This window comes from Gymnoscopelus microlampas (assembly GCF_963454915.1).
Source record: "Gymnoscopelus microlampas genome assembly, chromosome: 2".
In the NCBI taxonomy this organism is placed as follows: domain Eukaryota; kingdom Metazoa; phylum Chordata; class Actinopteri; order Myctophiformes; family Myctophidae; genus Gymnoscopelus; species Gymnoscopelus microlampas.
Window position 1 is genome coordinate 17,449,686 of NC_139939.1, and position 15,344 is coordinate 17,465,029.

General features: G+C 41.4%; 2 protein-coding genes across 2 annotated transcripts in view; both read right to left on the reverse strand.

Annotated features, from left to right (window-relative positions):
* LOC311035490 (uncharacterized protein) overlaps positions 1-9,975 on the reverse strand; it is a 67,111-nt gene extending 57,136 nt beyond the window's left edge. Inside the window, exons 1-2 of the mRNA XM_084043733.1 lie at positions 9,744-9,975; positions 4,068-4,330 (exon numbers count right to left, since the gene is read on the reverse strand). Coding sequence (XP_083899859.1) covers positions 4,068-4,146 — 79 coding nt within the window. The 5' untranslated portion in view covers positions 4,147-4,330; positions 9,744-9,975. The remainder of the gene's footprint in view (positions 1-4,067; positions 4,331-9,743) is intronic.
* Positions 9,976-10,383: 408 nt separating this feature from the next.
* LOC311063976 (3-mercaptopyruvate sulfurtransferase-like) lies at positions 10,384-14,607 on the reverse strand. Its single transcript, XM_084083630.1, has 2 exons — positions 13,901-14,607; positions 10,384-11,211 (listed from the first exon to the last, which is right to left on the reverse strand). The coding sequence occupies exons 1-2, from the start codon at positions 14,481-14,483 to the stop codon at positions 10,904-10,906; spliced, it is 891 nt and encodes a 296-aa protein (XP_083939756.1). The 5' UTR covers positions 14,484-14,607; the 3' UTR covers positions 10,384-10,903.
* Positions 14,608-15,344: the final 737 nt, after the last annotated feature.

A 15,344-nucleotide genomic window follows, 5' to 3' on the forward strand; every position in this document is an offset into this window, starting at 1 on the left:
CTTCATCAATTAATGTTAAGTAACTATCATTAGTTAAGCATGTTATTCCACAGTTACTTAATACATAAATTCATATGCGACCATATTATGGGCCACATGTGGTGGGTTTGTTGATCTGCTTTTATCGGTCAGTTCTACGCCCAGGATGAGTGCTCATAGGCGGGTAGAATTAGTGAAGGGGTAGGATTAGTGAGTAGACTCGGTCCCTGATACTGGTTGTTCCAAAACTTCCATGTGGCGCATGGGGGTCTCCCAAGCTGGACTGGTTCACTGGATAGGCCCCAAGGGACCCCCAGATGGGTCATTCTTCATCCTTACTCCTCTAATAAAGTCACAACAATTTCATCATGAACTGCTAGTTAATTCATGGCTCTGCTCTGCTCTGCTCTGCTCTGCTCTGCTCTGCTGCTGCAGAGCTGCTGCTTCCGTGTGCGCTGCTCTGCGGCTGCACCGCGACCTCAGAGGGCCTTGTATGCCTTATTGTTTTCGTTATTTGTGTTGTCCGTGTGCCTATATGTCGTTACATGTTATGGGATACAAGATGAGAGCGGTAGAAATAACTCTGCTGCTGATCCTATGGACTATCAACTCCTGCTTGTCGGTTGAACAGACTCAACTCGACACAAACATCTGGCGTGAAAACGGCGCGACCGGGACCGCCTGTGTGTACAGCCGAGCTGCACTGCTGGCATTACGGCCGCCGGAGCCGAACACAACGGCAAACCACGTCCACCTACCGGTGTTTGATAACATCCCCGTGGAGTTGATCCGAGGAAAGAGGAAGAGGAGACGAGGGAAAAGAGGGGGAATTCGGACCCGACTACGGAGGAGATTCACCCGCCCCCCGCTCCCTTCTATCGTTCTGGCCAACGTGCGTTCTCTGCACAACAAAATAGGCACGATACGGACATACACCAGGTACAATCATGATTTTCGTGAGGCATCACTGTTATGTTTCACTGAGAGCTGGTTACAGCCATCAAAACCAGACTCACTTTATGAAGTCCCCGGATTTACTATGGTACGACTGGACAGAGGTGGAGGGAGTGGTTACGGTGGTGTATGTGTGTACATAAATGATCTCTGGTGTCGATCCTTCTCCGTCAAACTTAGGATATGCGACGATCCCAACGTGGAGATCCTAGGCATGACTTTAAGACCTTTCTATCTTCCCCGCGAATTTGGGTGCATTTTACTGTTTCTAGTATATGTGCCTCCTAAAGGGCCGGGAAGAGCTGCACAAGCAGCAAAAAACATTGCTGACTGTGTACACGGACTGCAACTGCAGTATCCAGAGGCACCAGCCATCGTGCTTGGGGACTTAAATCAGTGCTATCTGGACACCGTGTTGCCAGGATTCGAACAATATGTTAAGGATGCGACTAGGAAAAATAACATTCTGGACAAGTGTTATGTGAACATTCCAAAAGCATATGTTGCCACGGTTGGGCCGCCTATATTGACCTCTGATCATAATGTCGTGTGCTTGACTCCAGTCTATAAGTCAAAACTGAAGAGGGGAAAACTGGAGAAGAAAGTAGTTAGGACATGGACAAATGAAAGCAAGGAACAACTAAAAGCATGCCTGGACTGTACAGATTGGGACACATTTAGAGAAGGTTCATTGGACAAAACAACCAATGTTACAAATGATTATATTATTTTTTGTGTACAGCTGGTTGTTCCTACAAAGGAAATTAAAATCTTTCCGAACAATAAATCATATGTGACCAAGGACATAAAAGATGTAATAAATGAAAGGAAAATAGCCTTCATAAACAAAGACTTCGGTGCACTCAAGTTGACGGAAAGAAAGCTCAAAACAAAAATGAGGCAGGCAAAATTGACACATAGACAGCATCTAGAGGATGCGTTTAAAGCCAAAAATCACAAAAAGGCGTGGGATACTATGAAATCCATGACAGGAATGTCATCCCCAACCAAACCTATTGTGACAGATAATGAACTTGGCTTTTCTAATGACCTAAATACTTTCTTTGCCAGATTCGAATCATTAGGCGATTCCTCTAAGTGCACTGAAATACTCAAGGCTGTAACACCTGCCCCCTCAGACAGAATTGTCATCACTGAAGAGGATGTCAGAAAAGTGTTTCGGTGTACTAACACAGGGAAAGCTAATGGGCCGGACGAGTGCAGTGCTTTTCTCCTCAAAAACTTTGCATCTGAGTTGGCTCCTGTGTGGCAACCAATTTTTCAAACCTCTGTAGACACACACACAATTCCTCTGTGTTGGAAAACCTCACACATAAAACCACTACCAAAAATCCAATGTCCAAAAGAACATAAGGATTATAGACCCATAGCTCTCACTTCAGTGATCATGAAATCACTGGAAAGAATACTGTTGCAACATCTTGTAAGTATAACTAAAGACAAATTTGACCCCTGTCAGTTTGCTTATAAGAAAGGTTGCGGTACAGAGGATGCGGTTGTCACACTGGTCCATTACAAAACACCTAGATAAGTCTAATAAGAATTATGCAAGGGTGCTGTTCTTAGACTTCTCTTCAGCTTTCAATACAATACAGTCTGATATTCTGGTGTCAAAGATGGTGCAGTTGCAACTGAATCCATACTTAATTCACTGGTATGCTTCCTTCCTTACTAACAGAGTACAGAGGGTGAAAGTGAACAAAACCCTCTCCGCAGCATTAACTACTAATGTTGGTGCTCCCCAGGGTTGCGTAAGCTCAGCTGTACTTTTCACCCTTTATACTGACAGCTGTCGTACTGAGGAATGTCTGTCTGAATGTCGCACTGACAAAACAGACCAATACATTCTAAAGTACTCTGACGATACAGTTTTGATTTCCCTTTTGGATAGTTCCAGTGATCCTGGACTGCACCAACACAGAGTAAATAAGGTGGTGGAGTGGAGCGATAACAACGCTCTTATCATTAACACAAAAAAGACAGAGGAGATTGTTTTTGGTGCCCCACTAGAGATACACATATCCCCCATAACTATTCATAGTGAACAGATCAACCAGGTATGTTCGTATATATACCTAGGAGTAGTAATTGACCACCTTCTGTCATGGAAAGAACAAATTGAATCAGTGGGTAAGAAGACAAAGCAAAGAGTCTATTTCCTTCGCCGTTTGAGATCTTTTGGTGCTAGTAGACAGATTCTTCTTTTGTTTTTCACTTCGGTTATAATGAGTGTTCTTCAGTACTGTAGTACCACCTGGTATGGATGTCTGTCTGTAGCCTTAAAGTCACAACTGCTGCAGCAACTGAACATTTGTTCAAAGATTGTTGGACAGCCACTTCAGAGGCTCTATACAACTACGTATAATGATAGTATGATAAGGTTGGCAAGGAATATCACTTCAAACACTAGCCATGCTTTGTATGGAGAATATAGGTTGCTGCCTTCAGGAAGGAGATACGGTGTTCCTACATACAATAAGGTCAAACTGAAGAGGTCCTTTGTCCATCAGACGACACTGAGGCTTAATCAGGATTTATAGGCCAAGGGTAGGCTGAGAGGTGGACATTGCACTTGTCTATGTATGTTTTTATGTATGTATTTTGTATTGTGTTTTGTTTTTCTTGTGTCATGTCAAATGTGTGAACTGTTTATTGTTGCATACATGGCTGCTGGGTCGCAAGACAAATTTCAGTGTGAACTGACAATAAAGTATTATCGTATCGTATCGTATCGTATCGTATCGTATCGTATCGATATGCTATATGTACTAGATATCTTTTGTTGATTTTTCTTTTCTCCCCCTTGCCCCCCCCCCCTTCTCATGTTTACTTAATGATTTATTTACAGTAATACTAAATGAGTTTTCATAATGGACTAAAGTAACAGATGCCATTTTTGTAAACGGATAATACAATCAATATCAAAATAGCCGATCTACAGTCTCGCAACAAGTTGCATTGCGTCGCTTTATGAGCTTGTAGATTGGCTCTTTTTGGCAACGAGATTTGGTGTAGAGGGAAAAAAAGCACACCAGAGGCAACTCATGTCCAGTTTACTAGGTAGGTATAGAGGGTGGTCAATCATTACATACCATGCAATAACAATCACTTACTGTCCTGCAAAGAGCCAGTGGAGAGATGAAAGACCACAGGAAGGAGAAACAACAAATGAAGCTTCTTATGAGCCTCCATTGTGGAGAATCATCCAATAGATGTCACACCACATCAATTTTCCCAGGTAGGCTAGAGATGGATGGCTGCTTGTGTTTCTGCAGGAGACAGGATGCAGTGCAGATCACTGTGTTTGTGGAGGTCTTTAGACTTCTAGGTGATGTACCCTGTATAGGAGGATGCTCACTGCTTCCTACTTCTGAACCTGAGCAGATAAATGAGGTAAAATTGGTGACAAGTGGTTGAGAGTGACGTTCAGGTATATGATTTTATTTCACGCACGCACGCACGCACGCACGCACGCACGCACGCACGCACGCACGCACGCACGCACGCACGCACGCACGCACCCACCCACCCACCCACCACACACACACACACACACACACACACACACACACACACACACACACACACACACACACACACACACACACACACACACACCTGCCATATACCGCAGTCCACACCCATGCGCACATAAATATGTACAAAAACTCTGGAAACTTTAAAGTAAAACCACAGCTAACTTCTTGAACACCATCATGACCTGTCATACAGCAGCCATAGTGCTTTCATGTGCCTAAGCAGTATTAGCATATGAATCCCTTTTAAATGGCTCTGTTTATTCAAAGACACAAAATGTCAGCTGTCCTGTTCCTTGGCAATATTAAACACATTCTTCCATGTGATACATTTATTCAAATAGAATTGTATTTAATTTTGGAAAGATATTCTATGGTCCCTTAAAGTGTCACTGCTAAGTCCTACAGTTAAGTCTTTCAGATTATTATAATAATACGTTAAAATAGAGTAAATAGAGTGTGTGTGTGTGTGTGTGTGTGTGTGTGTGTGTGTGTGTGTGTGTGTGTTTTCTCTGCACTAATTCCGCAGCTGGTCCAAAGATTTGACGTCCATTTGATCACGAGCCCATTTAACCTTTAGGTTCAGTTTTGGTGGTAAGACTGGATGTGTTGTGGTTTACTTTATAAACTTCTGGTGTTTAATAAGATGTCTAACTCAAAGATCAAATAGCCAAGCAGCATGCTAAGCTAAATCAGATAGAGTGATAAAGAAACGCCCGAGAGCGGGCCCAAAGCAAGATATTGAAATTCTGTTTAACTTTTGAGCCATGCAATGCACTAGAAAGTTGGAGGCTGGGGCGGTGGAGGCACAGCTTTGCAAGGAGCATGTTTGAGGTTGCATTGGAGTTGCAGAGATGGCTCTGTACTTGGACTGCTTTTTTCCGTCTATACCAAATCTCTTCACCAAAAATAGCCAATCTACAAGCTCACAACGTGTGAGCTTGTGTGTTGCGACACAAGAGCTTGTACTGTAGATAGGCTATTTTTGGCTAATGTTTCCCCCCAGAATATGGATGATGGGGTTCAAGTGGTTAAAGTACTTTATATGTATTAACACAGGCTTGATTTAAAAAGTGCAACAATGCCTGGAAACTTGATTGATCAATCAATCAACACCCATTAAACTGTCTGTCACTTTTAAGACAGCATCACTTGATGAGTTACCTATACCTCTACCTGCAACATAAAGCATTCATGCCTGACAGTGGTGTAAAGTAACTAAGTACATTTACATAAGTAGGCCTACTGTACTTAAGTACAATTTTGAAGTATTTTTTACTTTACTGGAGTATTTCCAATTAGTTACTTTGTAGATTTTGATTATTATTGCAAAATATATATTAACCACTTCAGCATATATATATTTTGGCCATTTTTAAAATGGCCGATCTACAAGCTCACAATGCGTCGCGATACGACACATTGTGAGCTTGTAGATCTGCTATTTTCAAAAGATTAGTCTACCTTTTATAGGCTACATTTAAAAACGTGTCACACGGTGTGAAATGGGACATTCTGCATAATGAGTACTTGGTACTCAAGTAAATGTTTTATTCCGGACTTTTACTTGTAACAGAGTATTTCTACATTGCAGTATTGACACTTTTACTTAAGTAAGAAATGTGAGTACTTTTTTTTTTTACACCACTGGTGCCTGATCAATGTAATTCAATGTATTCAAGAGGGGGGAGGGTAGAGAGAGAGGAATTAAATAAGTTGTAAAAAGATGATTGCTGTTGCAATGAACTGAAAAATTTAAAGATTTGTTTATTTTTTAACCAAAATTAGGATTTCATGGCTGAACATGACTGAATGTGAAGATGCTGTTGTTTCCGTCATATCTTTTTGATTTCCATTACGGAGGAAGTAGCAGGTTACTGCTGACTCTGTGGTCACCTGCACTGACGTTGCTTTTAGGTCAGAGGACTTTCGGTGATTTCTGAGAATCTAAATCTTCCATCACATGGTGTGATGAGACATGTCAGTCTCAGAAATCACACCATAAATTGCCATGTGATTCACACCATACAGTTCTGACATGCAGACTACTGTCTCTGTTTCCTCTCATACTAATGTAGCCAGCGTTGCGCGGGTGAAATAGGAACAAAGTAATAATTGTGTGTACATGACATGTTGAGAAATGTTTACACAGTTAATAGTTTTAATGAACATTTAATTGATTGTCTGACAAATGAAATATTACAAATGTATGTGAAGGGATCCGTAGTCAGTCCTGATGGCCTCACGTGTCGACAAGCATGAGTTGGCCAGCTGTGATGGAAGGAATAGGTTTTCATATGAACCAAAATGAGTACTCCCTTCCCCCCATCTCAGTCAATCACAGGGTGTCAAAGCTCAAGCTGTCCCCTGACATTCTAGGAAAAACTAATATCACATACAGTAGGCTACAGGACATGGATCAAAAAAAGATTATTTCCAGTGGTGAGGTGCAGAAACCTATATTAATTCACCACATAAATAGATAAGTTGCAGATATTTTAGAACTGGTCAATGGAGAATGTTTTCTCTCTCTCTCTCTCTCTCTCTCTCTCTCTCTCTCTCTCTCTCTACGACTATCAACCCCAACTCATCTCTTCCTGGAATGCTTGTGTTGTTTCCAATAACAAACTACCTTTAGCCCTGACAGTTTACATTTCCTCTCCCTCCCACACATACGCGCGCGCGCGCGCACACGCACACACACACACACACACACACACACACACACACACACACACACACACACACACACACACACACACACACACACACACACACACACACACACACACACACACACACACACACACACACACACACACACACACACACACACACACACACACACACACACACACACAGGCTATACCTCACTGACATCCTCCCCACTTGTGGTTTAACATCCTGTCTTATTTCTGGCAGACCCTTTTAACGTAGAAATAACCACAGATCTGAGTTTATTTTACCATCATGATTATTAAATACAGCATCATTATCATTTTTTCACTTCAGAAAAGATTGAGAAGATTGAAAAGAAAGAGATCTGCCCCATTCTTGTTTCTTGTGATTCAGGTCTGTGATTGTGTGAGTCTGAGTGTGTCCGGTGCTACTAGCACAAATTGCTGGGAATTGATATGTTTTGCAATATTTAACTGTTCATGGTTCAAATCACTTTGGTCTGTCTGGGTCTGAGAAGCAACTCAGCCTCAAGGGGTCACTAGAGGGCCTTTTAGACTAGTATTGTTCCTACAGACCTCTTAAATGTCACACTGGCTCCAAACGTCATACTGGCTCCAAATGAAGTGAAATGAAACCCATTCTGTCAGGTCTCGCTTGGACGCGCCTCACTAGCCAACACACAGGAGGGGGTTGACCCCGAAACAACAGGTTGAGAATTGATAGCATGAAACAATCACCTGTGCATCCAGTCTAAATGTTAGTAAACAAATAATTGGTCTATTATGTTGGAAAATGTTTCAACTGATTCAATATATTAAATGAAAACACCATTGGAGGCAGTCCACCTCATGTCCCCTTATGGACAACACAACAACATTTTACAGTTCCCTAATAGGATCACCATGCATGATGGTAACATTGTTTAATGTCCAGAAATGTCAGAAGAAAGAATGTTTGGCAATGAATAATTATTTCTCCTATGTCAACTTTTTGGTCATTAGGTTTTGGTCTGATGAAAGACCAAGCACACCACTTCACATGTTCACATGTTCACATGATTTAGCATCCTCAAGATCTAGATTGTGCCTTAGTCTGATGTTTTGCTGCCCTCAAGTGGACAACCCTAAACTCGAGATGTTTCAAAACATTATATTCATATTTGTCAGGGGTTAAGGCCTCATGTACACTGTAGCCTAGAGCATATGTAATGGGTGGCCCTGTGGGATTCCTTATCTCCACCAAACACCACATAAGGGGTCCTCATGCACAGGGAGATATTAGGAATAGCTTCAGATAAACCAGACACACACTCACAGGCAAAAACACAACCACACTCAAACACCAAACAAATATACTGTAGGTTGGCACCATGGCTATGACCATCAACATTTGAGGAGATGTTTGTTGTTGCATTTCTTGTGCAAGACATTGGTTATTTGCATCCATTAGGAGTAACTTTTAAGCTTAGATAAGGTAGAAAGCTGATGTAATGTAAAATCCTTAGTTTCAATGTATCCATTTGTAACTCTGAGAGTCTACAAATGGACCCTTATGGCTGTTGGGTTCCATTTGTACGCTTAGTTAAATGAACAGACAGCACCACAATGTATGACCCTTTGATATCATCATTGTGTCTCATTTACTTTTTTATAATATTGTGTGTACATTATTACTGTATCTCTTTATTAGTATGGATAATTCATAGTTTTGCCCTCTGTTTTTTTTTGCCTTTGTATATACCACACTCAGGCAACTACTGCACATCTGTTTTCCATTTCCATATCCATAATCCAAAAACTTTTTATGACATAACTTTTACTTTCACTTCCTATGTAAAATTCTTTGTAAAAGTTAGGTCATCATTTCGTTCTACAGTGACACCAGGGTCCATTTGATTTTGTACATCACAACCTTAGTCTTTATGGACAAATCCAATCTAATAATTGAGGGTAACATTATCTAGGTTCAGTTCCAAAACAGAATATCTCCTCTTTATTGTAATATGAAGCATATCGGTAACACTGACTATGAAGGTCTATACTGCATTATAATCCCTGTTATAATGCATTATAGTGTGATTATACCCAAGTCACTATAAATGGTCATTAGGAGCTTAAGTAAAGTGAAAAACTAGTGTTAAAGGTCGGGTATATGATATATATTTTTGTTATTTTTTGTATTTTTGTTAAAACAAGTGTTAGATTGCTTTATATTCTGATAGTTCAGTAACAGAGGTCTCCCTGTCCCTCCAGTTCTTGATTTAACAGACTTTTCAGGTCAGGATACCAATTTTATCGAATCAGGAGAGAGAACTCCCCCCTATTACTGAACAAACACTCTATAGCAATGATTACTATCAGAATATAGAGCTTTAACCCTTTAACAAAAACCTTTTTGTTTTAACCCAAAAATATCACTTACTTGAAATCTATGCAAGAACGCACAAATGACTTAATCGCACTACAATGCATTAATAACAGTGATTATAATTCCTTATGTATTACAACTATGATACTTATAATATACTATGATCTTTGCATATATATTATAATTTATATAGTTAAAAGTACTTACTTACTTATCCTCTTCGTCCCGGTTGGGGCATAAGGCCGCAATCATACACTGCCACTGAATCCTGTCTCGTGCTTTGGCCTGCGCTTCGTCCCAGGAAAGACCCATCTCCTTCAGCTCCATCATCACTGTCCTTCGCCAGGTGATCTTTGGTCTACCCCTCTTTCTCTTCCCAACCGGGGTCCATCTCAAGGCAACTTTGGGTAGCCTTTCATTGGGCATCCTCAATACATGACCGAGCCATCTTAACCGGCGTCTCCTTATCTCAAGGGACATATGCACGCTGCCTGTCTGCTTATAAAGTTCCTCATTTGAGATTCTATTTGGCCATATAATTAGAAGTGGATGTGTATATTAATATCAATCTAGGATAAAGTCAGTGAACATTTTCAAATCGGCACCCATGTCTGGAGAAGGCTTTTTCAAAGGCTGTGTATCCGTGTCTAGCTAGGATTGAATGCTCATTCTAAAGCTTTCTGAGCCAAGGTGGAAAGTACATTACCCTTCAATGCACAAATTGGACTGTGCTCTTTGACCAGTTTTGTGCCCCTACAAATAAAGATGTCCATATATTGAAGTTTGACTTGTGTTGAACAGACGCTTTCAACAATACTGCTCCTTTTTATTTCTTCTCTCACGTCCCATTTTCTATACCTAGTTTGATATCATGTATTTAATCACATGTATGTTTGTTTGTCTGGATTTTTTTATTTGATTTTATTTGTATTGTTTTGTTTTGGAAAAGAAAGTAAGAAAATTATGTCGGGTAGGGATGGGGGAAGGGGAGAAAATGAAAAAATGTCCAACTGCTCTGACTCAAAATTGCCTGAAATTAATAAGGATATTTATAATAAATAAAAGAAAATAACAATACAGCTCATTTTTATTCCACAGATTCATATTTGACACATTTACAGCTAATTTTAAACATTTGTTTTCTGTCACATATTTGTAGACCCTCTGTCAGGGAAGTTAGTTTGGAGTGAAAAAACAATCCTGTGGTGTTTTTTGATTCATGATTGAATCATGAAATAAGCCTTTAGTAATAAATCGTAGTGCCCTTTTCCCAGGACCATAATCAAACACATGGATTCATTCAACATAATCCTTTTCTCTTCGGCTTGCAGTCGGCTTTCGTCTGATGTTATCCAATCATGTGTTCATCAGCCAACCGTGATGTGTTTCCCTCGTCCCTCAGAGATGACGTGCTCGGGTACGGCACGGGTGTACCACTCTGACCACCCGCCATCGTATACCGACACGTCTGGGTGTCCACACTCATGTGCGGTCAGTGCCACATGGCCTGCTGTGACTGCCGAGCCACAGGAGACGCAGATCGGACGGCTAAGGTCCACCCCCGCCTGGCTAAACAAAGTCTTGAGTTCCTCTTGGGGCAAGAAGTGACCTGATGGAGACAGGAAGGTGTTGAAGGGCAGGCTGATAGAACCGGGGATGTGGCCAGGTTCTGTGTCTGTTGAATCAAAAGAGAGGAAGAGCGGTCAGCTGCAGGGTTATTAAATTTAACTAAAACTAAAGCCCTGTCCACATGTACTGTACATGTTGCTTTTTCTACACGTTTGGGCCCTTTCATCTACATGCAAATGCGCATTTGCATTGGTGTTTCTGTCTGTGCGCTGGAGTTCTTTTTTCATCTTACGCATGCAGCACACTCCACTTCCCCACATCCAGTAAATGTCAGCATGAATCATGTGTGCTATACCAGTGCTCATCCATGGGTGAAACTCCATGTGGCTGCCTGTTGTCAGAGAACAGCAGGGCAATAGCACCCCCTGGGCCCAGGCTTCCTTTAGGTGTCATGTGTGGCACCTTTCATTCACAGAGAAGCTGTCTTAAATGGTCATATAAGGACATGTGCTACACTAAGTGACACCACGAGAATAATCATGCTGATTGGTTAAGTTAAGAATGGCCATGTATGACATCAGCTTTTTCATGACAACAGAAGGAGACACAAGTGTTCAAGATACAGGCTGACTTTAGGAGAAGATGGACAGCTGCAGTCAGGTAACACGAGTTACCACATTGGTGCTAACTCTGCTAACTCTCATCAAGGCATGAATGAGAGATTGAACGTAAGGCAAACAAATACACAATGATACATACATTTGGCAGTCTATAAATCTTGCCACCATACCGCACAGACGCCACCGACAACGTCTCTGGTTATACTGGTAGTGGGCTGTAACAAGGCTACGTAAAGGAAGAGAGCTCAGATTATGTTGTATGTACGTTCTAGGTGGCACTGGGTGGCAAATTGAAGCCAACAGTGATGGAAACTAACTAACTAACTAATGCTTTGAAGTGAATGAGAGCCGGGTGGACAAGTGTATCATTAAACACTAGCTTTGAATTATTGCAGCCTTTGTCAAATAATCGGTAAATAAAAGAAAACAACACACAATGTTTTCTGATCTCTTGTTTTTTTGATGTGCACACTATATACTTTTGTTTTCATTTTGTATTAATTCTGTGTTTTGTTTTTCAACATCACTCAACAGTGATGAAGCTCCTCAATGCATAATATGTAACCTGTAACAAATCTGTAACAGCAGCCCTATAGTATACACTATACACAGTATACTTTGAACCCACATAGTCTGTGTTTATGTACTTAACAGCATTATGCGGTCCTGCTGCTGTTTAACAAGTAACTATTAGGTACACGTAACACTAAATATAAGACAGATCTTATTCCCCTACCTACTAAGTAAACACAGTGCTCTATATGTCCTTAGGTGGTTGAAATACATACAGCCAACAGTGAAAAAGATTTATATTGGCCTGCCTACACCAGAATATGTTTGAATTTTCATTTGCGATATATCTTCTTGAGGGAAAATAATTCACCCTTTTCAAAAACGGGAGATCGTTATTCTGGAACAAAATTTGCAAGATATGTGTATGGGAAATGTGCAGAGTTCTACGCCAATAAGAGGGATACATTATTATTGCACTTAACTATATTGTTAAAAGTTGCATGCTGTACAAACTGGATGAGGGAAAGTGGAGTGTGCATGCGTGTTGGGGGAATGTCTGAACAAAGTCTTTGTTATGAGATAAGACACAGACTATAGGTCCCTTATCTCCATTGTACTGCCTGTAAAGATCAACAAGTCACACCCAAAGAACACTTAAAAAGATCTGAATTCAACTCACTTCAGTTGAACTCCCACACTACTGTCCTTGAGTGTGTGTCTGTAAAATGGTAAATGGTGCATTTATATATCGCCTTTTCATCCAAAGCACATTACAATGTGAAACCTGTGTGTGTGTGTGTGTGTGTGTGTGTGTGTGTGTGTGTGTGTGTGTGTGTGTGTGTGTGTGTGTGTGTGTGTGTGTGTGTGTGTGTGTGTGTGTGTGTGTGTGTGTGTTCGTGCATGTACGCATACAGTGTATGTGTTCAAATGAGCATTCACTTCAATGACTGTGCAAAAGGCATGGTGCTTGCTTGTCTTATGTGTTTGTATGCCTCTGGTTTATGTGTTTGCCCAGGGTAAACAGTCCTCTGCCTACATGTAAGGAACTCAAAACAAGAGTTTCCCTTGCTGATTACAGCAAGCTAACTCATGGGTCTATTAGCAGACAGATAAATATCTAACCTCTCCTAATCAGGTCATTGATTAGCTCCACGTCTAAACAGCATGCAGTATTTAGTCAAGTCAACATGAGCTACAAATGTTGTTAGGCACTTTGGTCGTGTGGGGGAAAAGCAAATGGGTCCTCTGCTCTGCATGACTGGAATCACTGGATTGATGGATAACTACTCTCTCCCAGGAAAGTCATTTTAGTTTGTGGCTATATCAAAATGTGACTTAATAAGCAAAATGAATAGCCAGTTACCAGGGGTCATCAATGTGTCCATGGCAAGACTTGTCCATGTCCAACTTAGAAATCTTTGATTAGAAAATTATTATTATGAAGAGTAAGCCAGAATAAGCCTTTTGTAAAACCATACTATTATGATTACCGTTTAATATCATATTATAGCCAACTTCCACTAAAGAGGAAATCACCTCACCAGGTAATGTAACCAAGTCACATGCAAACCACCTTTTCACTTCATAGAAGTTAGAACAGTAGTCTCCTATATCACAACAACAACAACAACCTCCATCATCATCATCAGACGTACTACTCACTGTCTCTGGGTTCGGGGTCTAGACCTCGGAACCTGCCTATTGGTCTCGCATCCACCAACTGAAACCTCTTCGTTTCCACGTTATCCAGGACATCCTCGTAGGTCTTGATCCAAGAGCGGTTCAGCGAGGCCCTGAACTCGGTCGGCGTGGGTCTGACGTACCGGTCGCTTACCGGTAGACCCTCCAGTTCCCAGTGTTTGAGCCCCCCGTTCAGCAACGAAACGGACCTGTGTCCGAACACCCGGAACATCCACCACACCCGGGGCGCAGAGAACGCGCCGAACTTGCTGGCGTCGTACACCACGACGTGCGTGTCACTTTCGATACCCAAATTACCGACATAATCGGCAAAAACGTTCTCTGGTGGCAGCATGTGGTCATACGGAGATGTTTGATCACAGCACTGGTCTATGTCAAAGAACGCTGCACCGGGAATGTGCCTCTTCTTGAACTCGCTCTTGGCTTTGCGCTGCAGTTTGGGCAGATACCACGAAGTGTCCAAGACGCGCATTTTCCCTTGTTGTCCCTTAACGGCTTCAGAGAGCCACTTTGAGGCAACGAGGCATCTGGTTTGAAGCGCCATGGTCAACTGGTGAGGGAGGAAGGCGTTTAGCCTTATTGAAAGTCTCTGGTGGTGTCCTGGTCCCCGCAGCAAGAGTGGAGGAGATGATATAGTCCAGCAGTGAGGTGGTCAGGAGGAGAGATTGAGTCACGTCTTTTAAACTGTGTGTCTGTTCCCAGGTGGGCGGCTCACTCACTGTTATCAATGGGGGCGTTTCCAACCTATTAAAGGCAGTGGTGGAAAAAGTAGCCTACTCACATTTTTAACATAAACATACTGCAATGTAGAAATACTTTGTTACTAGTCTGGAATTCAAAATGTGCTTGAGTAAAAGTACATAAGTGTTGGTATCAAAATGCACTTTAAGTACCAAAAGTAGATTCATGCAGAATGTCCAATTTCACAGGTTTCAAATGTATAAAATGTATTAAACTTTTGAAAATAGCAGATCTACAAGCTCACAATGCGTCCCTTTGCGAGTGCCACGTTGTGAGCTTAGATCGGATATTTCGTGGTTACTGTATGTTTTGTAATAATACTCAAAATCTACAAAGCAACTAGTAACTAAAGTGTTAAAATAATTGTAGTGGAGTGAAAGTACAATATTTGACCATAGGTTTACGCATAATGTATGTTGTCGTGTGTTCAGGGGCACTGAGGGCAGTGTATTAATTTGAGATCATCATTTGGTTCAAAGATCTCCGTGTGGAACTTGGAATTGGTGGAACCATAAATGGGTGGAACTATGTATGTTGGAGAATGTTCAGTATCCGGTTTGTTTCAATGATGCACTGCTCACCGGATGTTGATGGACTCACATGCATGGTTGCCATGTCCGCTTATTATAAGCGACTTTAGGCTTATTTTTCTGTAAAGTCACTT